General features: G+C 43.5%; 1 protein-coding gene across 1 annotated transcript in view; it reads right to left on the bottom strand.

The window, feature by feature from the left end:
- Nucleotides 1-238: 238 nt before the first annotated feature.
- The window catches only part of LOC109904065 (echinoderm microtubule-associated protein-like 5), a 74,961-nt gene continuing 62,124 nt past the window's right edge, over nucleotides 239-13,075 (bottom strand). The window contains exons 21-44 of the mRNA XM_020501166.2: nucleotides 12,319-12,460; nucleotides 12,044-12,196; nucleotides 11,397-11,528; nucleotides 10,295-10,383; nucleotides 9,755-9,931; nucleotides 9,111-9,312; nucleotides 8,828-8,954; nucleotides 8,432-8,446; nucleotides 7,936-7,944; nucleotides 7,655-7,733; nucleotides 7,190-7,319; nucleotides 6,891-6,989; nucleotides 6,435-6,455; nucleotides 5,358-5,531; nucleotides 5,019-5,227; nucleotides 4,428-4,585; nucleotides 4,116-4,230; nucleotides 3,812-4,000; nucleotides 3,489-3,661; nucleotides 3,183-3,345; nucleotides 2,969-3,072; nucleotides 2,178-2,331; nucleotides 1,552-1,652; nucleotides 239-1,347 (exon numbers count right to left, since the gene is read on the bottom strand). Of these exons, the coding sequence (XP_020356755.2) occupies nucleotides 1,311-1,347; nucleotides 1,552-1,652; nucleotides 2,178-2,331; nucleotides 2,969-3,072; nucleotides 3,183-3,345; nucleotides 3,489-3,661; nucleotides 3,812-4,000; nucleotides 4,116-4,230; nucleotides 4,428-4,585; nucleotides 5,019-5,227; nucleotides 5,358-5,531; nucleotides 6,435-6,455; nucleotides 6,891-6,989; nucleotides 7,190-7,319; nucleotides 7,655-7,733; nucleotides 7,936-7,944; nucleotides 8,432-8,446; nucleotides 8,828-8,954; nucleotides 9,111-9,312; nucleotides 9,755-9,931; nucleotides 10,295-10,383; nucleotides 11,397-11,528; nucleotides 12,044-12,196; nucleotides 12,319-12,460 (2,952 nt within the window). The 3' untranslated portion in view covers nucleotides 239-1,310. The remainder of the gene's footprint in view (nucleotides 1,348-1,551; nucleotides 1,653-2,177; nucleotides 2,332-2,968; nucleotides 3,073-3,182; nucleotides 3,346-3,488; nucleotides 3,662-3,811; nucleotides 4,001-4,115; nucleotides 4,231-4,427; nucleotides 4,586-5,018; nucleotides 5,228-5,357; nucleotides 5,532-6,434; nucleotides 6,456-6,890; nucleotides 6,990-7,189; nucleotides 7,320-7,654; nucleotides 7,734-7,935; nucleotides 7,945-8,431; nucleotides 8,447-8,827; nucleotides 8,955-9,110; nucleotides 9,313-9,754; nucleotides 9,932-10,294; nucleotides 10,384-11,396; nucleotides 11,529-12,043; nucleotides 12,197-12,318; nucleotides 12,461-13,075) is intronic.

Raw genomic sequence — 13,075 nt, forward strand, 5'->3', positions numbered from 1 at the left:
AGACATGTGTTTCTTTACAAATCAGGTCCAAACAATGGAATTGGCCACAGGTGGAATCCAATCAAGTTGTAGTGACAGATCAAAGGAATGATCAAAGGAAATTGGATGCACCTGAGCTCAATTTGGAGTGTAATAGCAAATGCGTGTGAATACTTGTGTAAATGAGATATTTCTGTATTACATTTTCAATACAGTGCAAAACAAACATGTTTTCACCGTAATTATGGGCTATTGTGTGTAGATGGGTGAGAAAAAACATATTTAATCCATTTTGAATTCAGATTAATGAAACAAAATGTGGAATAAGTCAAGGGGTAGGAATACTTTCTGAAGGCACTGTATATCAATATGTATGCTCTTAGTACTGTATCATAGCAGCACACTGAAAAATGATGAAAGGAAATATGCAACAGTGCATTGAAACATCCATTTTTAGCCTTTTTCCTTATCTGAGGAATTTAGTTGGACAGGGAATCCGGTATTGTCTTTCGATAAGCCATACACTCCCATTTCACACATACACAAAGCCTCAAACAAGTATACACACACATGACATGTTATGAAGGGTTACAGCACAACCTAAAGGATCGCTACAACATGGTCACACACTGCTGGGGTTTTGAGGTTCAACCAGTGGACAGCACGGTCACATACACAAATCATTAGGGTAACACAGTGACCAGGTCGGGTGTACAGTGCATAGTATGCTTTGGCATGCTGACATCCAGATCGTAACTGTGGATGTTACATTCAGGAGGAAGGCCACAGGAGTTTAAATCATTGGTCAAAAAAACAAAAAAAAACTAGAATTAGTCCCAAAAAAACCTCTGAAAATTATATAAAACAAACATCAAACCACTCCAAACATCATCAGTCACTCCAGTAGATTAAGGCTAAGATAGTTTGTTACACGTCTTTAAAAATGGCATTTTCATCAGTCACATTTACTCGTACTAACTGGCAAAACTGCAATTTAGAACGTTGACACAGAAACACTCCACAATGACCATCAAAATCATGTGCAGGTGATATGAAAGGACGTTTTACAACAGTGATGTGATGTTTTGGAGGGATATTTTGCAACGGTCGTGACTCAATGTCCTCTACCTCAGGGCTTCTGAAAATGAGGCTCACTCAGACGATTGCACCTAGTGTTGAGGCAGTGAGTCATGATTACTAGCTGCCAGGTGCGTTGTCCGTTTTGACATGCTTGCCCCACAGCGAAGCGGGTTCTTCTCTCTGAATAGCCATGCTGGGAAAAGCCCATGCAGCCCCCTGGACTGGATGAAGTGTCGCTCCAGTTATGTATCTCAGTGTGGGGCATGGACGCACCTCCAAACAAACAGGCTGCAGAGGACACAGGAAAGGAAGACGCAAAACACACTTATTACTGTAACAGTTAGACAGCAGTCTAACCTACAGTATTTCATACACCATTACAATGTTTATTTAATTGTTAATTGCTGCAATGAACCAAAAACACTACTAATGACAATGTTGTAAATTGAGACTTTCAGCGGAATATTATACGAATAGAGATGGGAGTTCTACCTTCTATCGTCCCCGCCAGCACTAATGACGAAGCGATCCCCACTTGTGAAGCGAATATTAGTCAAGTGGGCTGAGTGGCCCAGAAAGCGTTTATGTTTGGCCTGCAGGGAACAAGAAGTGTTTTAACAAAATGGCTACCGCAAAATACCAGTAGCTGAGCTAAATTTAGACTGAATTTAGAATAGATGCATACTGTAGGTTAGGTGGCACTGTTATTATGTCATCCTGGTCAACCACAGGCACAATAACATCACACAGACACATGAATGGTACACATTGAAACCACAAACATAAGCCCGGATCACATTAGTGGAAGTTCACCAGCAAAATAAATAACTCCATTCAAATCAATGTCGAAAGCTACTATTTTATTTAAGTCAAAGTGAATAATGTAGACTACTGTCCAACATGACACAATTAATGAGTAGTCATTCAACAAGTATTAGCAGTTGTAAAAAATGTGCAGTATTACATTATTGTAAGTGACGTAAATAAAGAAATATATTCTATTCTATAACTGTAAATGTATACATTTCTGCCATCTTGGATTCATAAGGTACAATTCAACCAGAATGTAATATTCACACAGACACAGATCAGCATCATAGAACACAGATTATACTTACAAACTTTTCTGGACATGGAAAGTCAAACAGCTTTACCATTCCAAAGTCATCGCCTGTGACGATGTTCAGGCCAGAGTGGGAAACACAGGCACAGGTGACGTCTGCTTTGTCAGTGTTACGGGACCAGATCCCCACAACCTCGTCCCCCAGGACACTGACCAGACAGTGAAACATCACACGTTAGACAGGAAGTAACTCCAATGATTATGTGGTGCTTTGACAGACCTTTTCTACATTTTGAATTTGCTCAACTACTGTGTCCTCTTTCCTCAGTCCTCTCTCGCCTCCTTATGAAAAAGGTCAAAAGGTAATCGAGGAAAGGAGGCGAGGAGAAGGAACATGGACGAAAATGTGCTTGTATTAAATGAGACTCTACTCACACATCAACAGGCAAATGACGTTTACAGGGAAGGAATCCCCAAAAAATGCAAAGTGAGGATAAGTAGCATATCATTAACTGTTGCATGTTTTTCTCCTTCGAGAAAACAACAACTGCTTTAAACGGGGTGCGGCAGATATCAAAACTCTTCCACGAAGAACTCAGGTAGGATACACATGACTGTCCTCGATGAAAGGTGGCTAACGAGGAGGCGAGGACACTCTTCCGTTCGCCTACTAACTAATTGGCACTCTCTTTGACCACTTGACCAATTATCGGTTTCCAGGTCACAGAGGACTTTTGCCCAAATGAGAAAAGGCCAGGGTGTAACCCCTATGTCCTCAGTATGGATTACTTCATATGGCCACGTCAGTAGTGTGATTACTATGGCCCTAACATAACACACACTCACCTTGTCCATGTGGCCCAGGTTATCCTGTCTATGACTGCCTGCTCTGTGGCCTGCTTCCCAGATGGTACCTCATACACCAGCCGCTTGTAAGCACCAGTAGATATCTGTTTGGGTAATAGCAAATAATCATGCAGTCTGAATATTGTGAGAGTTTCATATTGGAGAGTTAGTACACATTTTCACAATCCTAGATATACAGATCTTGTGCCTCTACCTGAACATAGCAGCTGTCTGCAGAGAAGTCCATCTGCATGACAAAGCTGGGGATGTCCCTGCAGCAGTTAATACGGTTGAGTTGTGGTCCAAGCGTCAGGTCGTAGAAGTCAACCGCACTCTCACTGGAGCCCACTGCCAAGTAGCGTGAATCTGGACTGAACCTGAGGAAGAAACATGTTCAGTTGAAAATGTGTCCTCTGACACTTGTTCCAACACAGAGAAGAATACTCAGTACACTTGGGACAGGTTTCCCCATAATATGCACTGTGATTTTTTTATAGGGATCCCCCCCCCCCCCCCCCACCTGATATCTTGGATGGGGGAGCGGCGGTCCCTTTTCTTGCCCCAGATCTTGAGTGAGGTGACCAGCAGGATAATGAACTCTCCGTTCTTCATGCCGATGGCCACCATGTCCCCCTCAGGGCTGTAGGCCACCGTACGTGCTGGGTGGCCCAGGTTCACCTTGTTCAGCATCTTCTGTTACCCCCAAAAAGATTCAACACAGAGAAAGTCAACACACAAGGTTCTTATAGTGCCTCACTCACAACACATGAGTAGAATCAAGTACAATACATCTGTAAGAAAGATTCCATCAAAAAGCTAACAGGACACACAGAGGCTCCTGACCTTCTCTGGGATGTCCCACAGCCTCACAGTGCCATCCTCTGCAGCGGACAGGAACACATCCCGAGTGGGATGGGTGCCCACACCCCAGATCGGTCCATCCATGTGGCCGTTCACCAGGATGTTGCATGCCGCGTTCTTCTCCCCCACCTCAATGATCTCAGCATTCCTTGTTCCTACAAGGATTTTACCCTTCAACAGAAACAAGGGAAATGTGGATGAAAAATCCAGATGTGGACTTGATCCTTAACCAAAGCATGACCCATTACCATATTCTTCATTCCCAGTGGATGGTGGAGAGCCTTACCTTTCCTCTGCATACGGAGCGCACACAGTCTATGATCTGTCCGGTCTCCAGGCGGAAGGCTCTGCAACGCTTCAGCTCCTGGTCCCACAGCTTCAGAGCACCTCCTTCCTTTGACCTATAGGGGGCACCAAAACACAACACCGTTGTGACTACTGTAAACCATTCAGGTTTCTTACAAAAACATATTTAGGAATGAGAGTAAGAAACCCTATTAAATAGCAGACTTGGATGAATTAATCCAAATCAGTTTATTGAGTTCAGAGGGCTAACAATAGTGGTAGCTGGTACAGTGAGGAGAGGAGCAGTACTCACGGCCTTTCCTTGCCTCCTGTAACGATGAGGCCATCTCTTAGTGTGGTGTACATGGTGAATACAGGCCCTGTGTGGGCCTTAGCCACTACTCTCACTAGAATGTGCTCCTTCCACACACACACATCCCCACTAATAGTACCTGTAAATGTCAAGTTATTCTGAAACAAAAAAACAAAAACTGCACTTATCTAGTGATCTGAAAGAGCAGAGGATCATTGCACAGACAATCAAGCAGTACAAGAACCAATTACATGGCATGTTATCAGTTGTTATCCGTATCATCGTTGTTAACCATAGCCAAGTATATTCAATAGGCTTTTATACGCATGTAATTATTTATACATGTATCATATCATACTACACACCATTGTCATGCCTTTGAAATGAAAGGTAGGTTATATTCAAATGTTTGCAACATGAATTCAAGTCATTAGGAAATAAATGAAATAAGTATAGTATGTCTTAACAATAAGCCAAATGTCAAAAATATTAACGCTGATTATACATATACCATAGGGGAAATTGCATATGCGGTAACTGTATTGTCCGATTAGGTATCATATGGCAATAGAGAGTGGGGAATGGACTTACAGCCCCAAAAGCCACAGAGAGCATGGTCTGCATGCGGGCGTCCTCTATGTTACTCATCATGCCCTTCTTACTGAGCAGAGACCGGCCCGCCAGCGTCCAGAACCTCACATGCTTGACACCCACAGACACAAACTGGGTGTCCGAGTCTGGACGGAACTCCGCCACAAAGATCCGCTGAATGTGGCCTGACCGACTGGCCACGTTGGCACCTTGAGAAGAATGATTTATTAGAACAAGCTCTGTAGGTGATACATTGACCTGTATTAATTCCAGCTGGGCACTAACAGGTGCACCGTGATGAGGTGAATAGCCTCTACTGAGTTAGTGTCCGGTGTTTACCTTCTTGCCACTTCCAGATGGTGATGGTGTGTTCTGGGTCCAGACCCACAGAGAGCAACAGCTTCCCAGTGGCACTGAAGCTGACCGAGCAGACCCCCCGCGAGTGGAAACAGCGCAGGACAGACAGCGTCTGCTTGTTCATGGCGTCCCACACGTGAATGGAGGGCGACGTGGCTGAAAGAGGGAACAAGACAATTGTAGATTCAAGCTTCATGTATGCTGACTGAGAAGAGGACAGAAACGTTTGGCCCAAACTAAATCCACAAATGAAATGATTATGTGATTGTGACTTTTTGTTTAAAAATAGTTGATCATGGATATTAAATATCAATGGTACATTCATATAAAAATGTGCCTTGAATAAAGTAGCCTACTAATGTAAGTGGGGGTCAAACAAGAGCTGCAAAGACTTCAAAGCAAGCAAGTTTGTGTGAGGTGCACATTTGACCTTCCCATCTAACCCACTAGGTGGCAGTGTATCAATATAATACATTGTGGATGTAGCAGAACAGAGTTCCCCAACTGGCGGCCCGTGGCCCGAATTTGATCCACGGGTGGTTTGATTTGGCCCCCCCAAGTTTTCTGAGCAATCATTTTTTTTTTTTTTTTAATGTCGGACATAGAAGTCTAAAAACACCAGTTATTAGAATAGTTTTAATCTGTTCCCAAGTATTCCCATCCCACACTTAATAGAGAGACACGTGATCGTATACAAATGTAAGCAAGGTTTGAAATGATCATGTTTTTGTCAAATATTATATCTGTTTGGGATTCGTGAGGTCAAATTGCAGTCTACAAATGATTTGTAATTATGTTCCAGCTCCCTGACCGTCCGCTCAATAAATAAAAAATAGCCCGTGGCTGAATCTAGTTGATGATATCTGTAGTAGAAGGTATCTGGGTAGCTGTCGATCAATTAAACCATGCTCTGTATGAAGAAGATTAGGATATTCTCAATCTACCATAAGAAACACATCTTCATATTTTCCCTTTAGTTTATTGAAACCCTCTCCTTCAGAACAACATTCTCTGCTGTCTGGAACAAACCAAAACGATTGAACCAAAACTAGTTCTTACCTGACATATCACCAGTATCACCTGTAAGGAAAAATAAATATTTCAAAAATACTACTAAGATCAATGGCACCACTACAACACTATTTTACACAGTCCAAGTGTTAATAAGATTTTTGTCAGCATACTGTATTGTAGTAGTCTTCCTCATTAAGAGCCAATAGGCACATAGGAAATGTACAAGGAGCTCCTACATGCAGCTTTTGATTCTCTCTTTCCAGACAGATAACAGTTGTTTACAGACTTTGACTTTGTTTGATAGGTTTCTGTGGATTGCGAGGCACAGAGCATGCGTGACAATGATTATTTTTATTCAACCATGTGAATATTGCGTTTATACAGGTTAGCTGCTTCAGAGCACAGATAAGAGAGGGGAGGGGAGCACAGTAGTCCCCCAGCAGAACACACAGTTACAACACATAGGGAGAAAAACATGAGGTCAACCTCTCACAAACATACCTACTTGGCCAGTTGCTACCACGTTGGGGAATTTGGGGTGTTGATTGATAGTCAGGCACAGAATGTCATCACTATGTTCTATATAGAAGCTTTGGCAGGCTGCAAGGAAGCACACACACACACACACACACACACACACACACACACACACACACACACACACACACGCACACAAAGATATATATGAATTGACAGTTCTCGTAAGAACATGAAAGAACATATTTAGGATCTGAAAGAACAGCATTAAGACTCATTCAACAGAACTGTAAAACTCTGTTCAGATGAACACAACTCCCCACCTGTGGTTAGGTTGAGGATGATGCCAACAGAAGCTGTGTGGTAGATGATATCTGCCCCCTCATTCAGGTAGTGGACGTTGTTGCGGCAGTCATTGCCACGGTAACCAAAAACCAGATCCAGCACCAGGTCCTGTGGGAGAGTCGTGAAAGGGCCAGGGTCAGATGTAATCCCCATAGCTACAGAGGGCGAGACAACTTCCTTTTTTGTCAGTGCCAGGAATGGCAGAACAGCAGGAGCATGTACTTCCTCAAAATGAAATTAGGATTAAATCAGGGTCCCTGAAGAGGAGGTCTGGAGTGGACAAAGAAGAACACTTGATTCTAAAGGATTGCATTACCAAAACAATGACCAACCCATTTGCTGAATGACAAACGCATTTGATGAAATAGGTGGGTTGCAATAGCCAACATCCATAAAACATGATTTGGACGTGTGTATTTGTCCTGAGGTAACACAAGTCTCACCTCGATGGGCCTCTTCTTCTTGCCCACGTTGTTGGTCTGCAGCTTCTCAGGCTGTGGCAGCGCCCTGCTAACAGGAGGTCTGACACAGAATAAAAGGAGCTGCTGTGTATGATCCCATCGACCAATCTTTCTCAAGTCAAAGATCCAAAATACAAGTCAAGACATTCATGAAACACGTATTTCCAGAAGACCTTTCTTGAGCTGTAAGTGCTCAACAAGTGAAATTCGCGTCTGAAATATTTAATCAGAACTTAATATGGACCAGAGGAGATGTGTCTTACCTTGACCCTCTTCCATGGCAGCGATAACAAAGGGAAAGGGAACATTAGAACAGGGGTTCTGACAGCACAGCGTTCACAGCTGCCCCACCGACTCAGCAGCGTAACACAACACTGACACTGCAGCTACTGAGGACATAAAATACACCATATTCAGCGCCACGGAGTATCCATAACAACCAGCACCTTTAGGATCTCTATGACAACCACTAACCAGCACCCACAGATGCTGCACGGGTTGTCCATCCATAGACTGAAGCAGACATGATTTTTTATTATAGCCGGAAACCAAAAACATTTCCAAAACCCAAATAAAGACCTTATGTACGGCTTATTTGGACAATAGGTTATGTGAAATACATATATTAACATCCTTTATCAATCGATACTTGAGATAGCTGAAACTGAGATACTGTATCTCAGGGTTTACAGTATATTGTGCCTAGCAAGAGGTACTTTTCCCTAAAGTAATAGTTATGTCTTGTGTAAAGTCTCTTACCTGACTACCCCCTGCCTTCAAGTAGAATGAAAGAGGAGAGCAGGACAGACAGAGACAGATGGACAGACATTGAAGAGAGAAGAAGAGAGAGGTGAGGTTATCCTCAAATGGGCAGTATGAATTCACGTAAAGGCAAAAAATAAACGTGATTGAGTAAATTTGAATTTACACAAATTGAGTTGGTGGACCGTTTGGTCTCACTTTGATACATTCACTATGAGTCCCCAATTGGCTGTGCTTTCACTACATCTCGTTTCACTTTAAACTGATTGGCTCAAAGTATTTTGACTGTTCAAGATTTGTCCATCATGTGTCCAATAAAGAAAGCTCAAAAGAAAAAGAAAATAAACAGATTTGATCCCTTGGGTGTCTCTCCACAGTCCTGTGGTTTGTTACCTCTCGTCCACAGACGGCTCCTTCAGCTGCAGGTGGGGTTTGACCCCAGTCATGGGACGCATGTTGGTGGATAAGGCCTTGATGGTGTAGTTGATCTCATTCTCCCTCGTCACATCACTGTCATAACCTGGCCAATGACAGAAAATATCACACAGCCTTTTTACCATCTACGGGAGGCTACATAGAATGACGTATTAGAGGGAGGCTAAATATATCCGTAGATAGTGACTCTGTGATGACTTCAGACTGAAGCCCCCGGTTTAGCTTGGGGTGTATTTCTCACCCCCATCATCCTCGCTCTCGATGTCCGACTCTTCACTGTCACAATGTCTGGCCTCCCGGTGGCCCTCTGCCTCATGGGTCCAGATCATGAGGCACGTGTCACCCCCGCCGACCGTCACCAGGAGACCGTCATCATGCGTCCAACGTACGTTAGTCACATGGGTACTATGGGCCACGTAGCGCTTGAACTTTGCATACTTTCCCTGTGGGCAGAAGAAGCATTAACTTAAAATTAAATTGTTTTAACATTAGCATAGAATTAACATTACATTAGTGTAAATGTTACAATTTTATCAATCAAATGAAATAGTCATTTAGCTCTTATCCAGAGCGACCTACAGTTAGTGCATTCATCTTAAAACAGCTAGGTGGGACAACCACATACAAGCATCTCAGTCACAGTAAGTCATTTTTTCTTCAATAAAGTACCTATCCACAAAGTCAGTGCTAGTAGGAAAAAGTAAAGTGCGAGTCTGTGCAAGGGTGTTTATATTTATGCTTTTTTAGGGGGGTAGGGTGGGGGGAGCTTGGGTGCTGTGTGGTTATTTAAGATATTTAAGAGGGTTTACATTCCAGTAAGGGCAAGAGGACATTAAAATATAATATTCATTATATTATAATAAAATATTATTAACAGTGTCTTACCTTGACAGGATACCTGAATAGCTTGACGTATCCCAGATCATCCCCCGTTGCTAGCACCTTTCTGTCGTTGCTAAGGCAGGCAGCAGTCACCTCGGTAACCTCACTGACCACAGGCCAGATCCCCTCACAGGACGTCCCGAGCACACAGGTCCATGTGCTCCAGTCTATCTTCTCCACCTGAAGGAGAGGAGGAGTGAGGAGAAGTGCGAGAAAGGAGGAGAGGAGGACACCAGTTGTTCCTATGAGATTTGACACAGCACCAGCCTGACAGACTCTATCATCTCTAACCCCTATCTTCTTAGTGCCCCCCGCTCTCTGTGTCTCACAAGGTGTCTGAATGTCACACAGTATAAGGCCCTAAAAACACTATCCCATTGAAATTGCCAGAATAAGAACGATGCTGGTGAAAAGTGGGCCGTGTTAATGCTTGAATGCCCTTCCCACGCCGTCCTGTGACATGCCAGGGGGGGAAGTAGGCCAGCCCCGCTATACCCACCACAACGCCATGAGCCATGGCAGCAGTGTCTGTGCTGTGCTTACCTCAGTAGCAGGAATGGTCTGCTTCTTCCCCCGTGGAGCTTCGAAAAATAACTGCTCTTTAGCACCAGTGTTTACTTGAAGTAGTTTTCCTGTGAATGAGAGAACACAGTTAAGATTGAATCAGATTACAAATTAAACACGTTTGTAGCATTATCATTCAGTTTTATACTTGGAATAACACAAAACAACTATTTATTTACCCAGGATTTCAACACATTGTGAATGAGCCAACAGTAACAATTGCCTGAAATACAATGGCTTTGGTTCAAGTCCACAGTCAGTGTAGATGTTAAACCAACATGTTTACCTCTCTTGTCCCAGTCCAGATGGGTGATGTAGATGTTAAACCAACATGTTTACCTCTCTTGTCCCAGTCCAGATGGGTGATGTAGATGTTAAACCAACATGTTTACCTCTCTTGTCCCAGTCCAGATGGGTGATGTAGATGTTAAACCAACATGTTTACCTCTCTTGTCCCAGTCCAGATGGGTGATGTAGGTGTTAAACCAACATGTTTACCTCTCTTGTCCCAGTCCAGATGGGTGATGTAGATGTTAAACCAACATGTTTACCTCTCTTGTCCCAGTCCAGATGGGTGATGTAGATGTTAAACCAGCATGTTTACCTCTCTTGTCCCAGTCCAGATGGGTGATCTAGGTGTTAAACCAACATGTTTACCTCTCTTGTCCCAGTCCAGACGGGTGATGTAGATGTTAAACCAACATGTTTACCTCTCTTGTCCCAGTCCAGATGAGTGATGTAAATGTTAAACCAACATGTTTACCTCTCTTGTCCCAGTCCAGATGGGTGATGTAGGTGTTAAACCAACATGTTTACCTCTCTTGTCCCAGTCCAGATGGGTGATGTAGGTGTTAAACCAACATGTTTACCTCTCTTGTCCCAGTCCAGATGAGTGATGTAGATGTTAAAACAACATGTTTACCTCTCTTGTCCCAGTCCAGATGGGTGATGTAGATGTTAAACCAGCATGTTTACCTCTCTTGTCCCAGTCCAGATGAGTGATGTAGATGTTAAACCAACATGTTTACCTCTCTTGTCCCAGTCCAGATGGGTGATCTAGGTGTTAAACCAACATGTTTACCTCTCTTGTCCCAGTCCAGATGGGTGATGTAGATTAGGGACCCCTTGCACACCCCCACCCTCTTGCTGCTCATCACATTATAGATGTCCACAAAGCTGTCGCCCGACGCCACCGCCAGGTACTTCCCTGCACCTGAATAAACACAGCAGCCATGTTTCAAAAGGGTTTCCTCATGTGTTTCACAAGACTGACAGACCTTCTGATCAGCAGCCAAGACAACAACACAAATAAAATAAACTCCATATCTACAGTATGTGGTCACAATTCTTTATAACAAAAACAACTATCTTCGAACCCTTTTAAGTTACTATCAGTGATGTGTTGGGAAACTGGATCGAGAGTTTAGTTTCTAGCTCTCACTTTATCCTCCCCCACTACCTCTTCCCACGCAGACAGACTTTGTCTCTCCCTGCCTGGCCTTGTTACATACAGTAGTGTATTTGGGTCAAGCCTGCAGCAATACCTCTTCTCCTCACAGCAGGGGGAAATATGAATACCTGGCCACATCTCTGCTTATTTTTGATTTATTTTTAAGAAAGTTCACTTTTACACTCTGTCTTTCTTTCCTCAGGGAAGAATATCTGGATGGGGTTTATAGGGAGGGAGGGATAAAGAGAGGGAGAGGTGGAGGGAGGCGAGCATCTGACCTGGTGAGAAGCGTATGTCTGAGATTATGTCCTTGCGGTGGTGGAATGACACGAGGTCCTCCAGGGTGTCTGCGTTGACGATGAGGAAGCTGCCGTCGTTCAGGCCCACCGCCAGGGCCTTGCCCTCGGGGGAGAAGCAGCAGCAGCGCCCCCCTATGGAGGACGTCAGTTAGTACCAATGCACCTAATAACTGTAAGAATGCACCACAGAAAGAAAGGAAGGAGGTGAATGAATGTAGCATAGACTTCTCTATTTTGAGGGTTGAGTGACTCACCTTTCTTGAGCTTGCGTACAGCCAGCATACAGTGGCTGGGGGACAGGTCCCATATACGCAGGGTTTTGTCATCGCTGACAGTGGCACAGAGAGGGAGATGAGGATGAGTGGCCAGGCCCCACACCTCACCCTCCATGTGACCCTGTGGACCCATCAAATAGACAATATCATTGAATTCAGTGCAGCTCAGTTCAACCTAATCAAGGTCATAGAGAAAGGAGTAAGGAACCACATTTTATAGGGTGAACCATCTTCTGACCCCTACATAAAATATTTTATATACTTAGTTAAATAAATACACGTCTAGCACAGCCTTGTATTTGGCAAGCACACATCCACAGATTTATTGTTAGAATTATTAAGTGCATCATGAAAATCAATGGAGGAGCCATAGCTTCTGTTGCTTGGCTTCACCCATAAGAAATTGCTCATTTGCTCTAGAGCATTTAACAAAATAAATCAATAGCATTAGTTCTGGGTTTCCTATGGGTCAAAGGAGGCCTGGGGAATTTGAATTTACAAAATTAAAAGTCTGCAGTGCAAATGTATCAGTCTTGTAAAAAGTTGCCTAACTTTTTCTGCCACATTAATCCAGGTAAAGGGAAAGGGAAGTGGGGATACCTAGTCAGTTGTACAACTGACTGCCTTCAACTGTAGTGTACAGTAGTTTTACAATGGTTTCCAAAGTGATGGGACAGTTCCCCCTCACTGCCAGTCTGTTTGCAGGATTTAAACCCCAAAATAATGTGCCCCCCAG

This window comes from Oncorhynchus kisutch, linkage group LG14 (assembly GCF_002021735.2).
Source record: "Oncorhynchus kisutch isolate 150728-3 linkage group LG14, Okis_V2, whole genome shotgun sequence".
Taxonomy (NCBI): domain Eukaryota; kingdom Metazoa; phylum Chordata; class Actinopteri; order Salmoniformes; family Salmonidae; genus Oncorhynchus; species Oncorhynchus kisutch.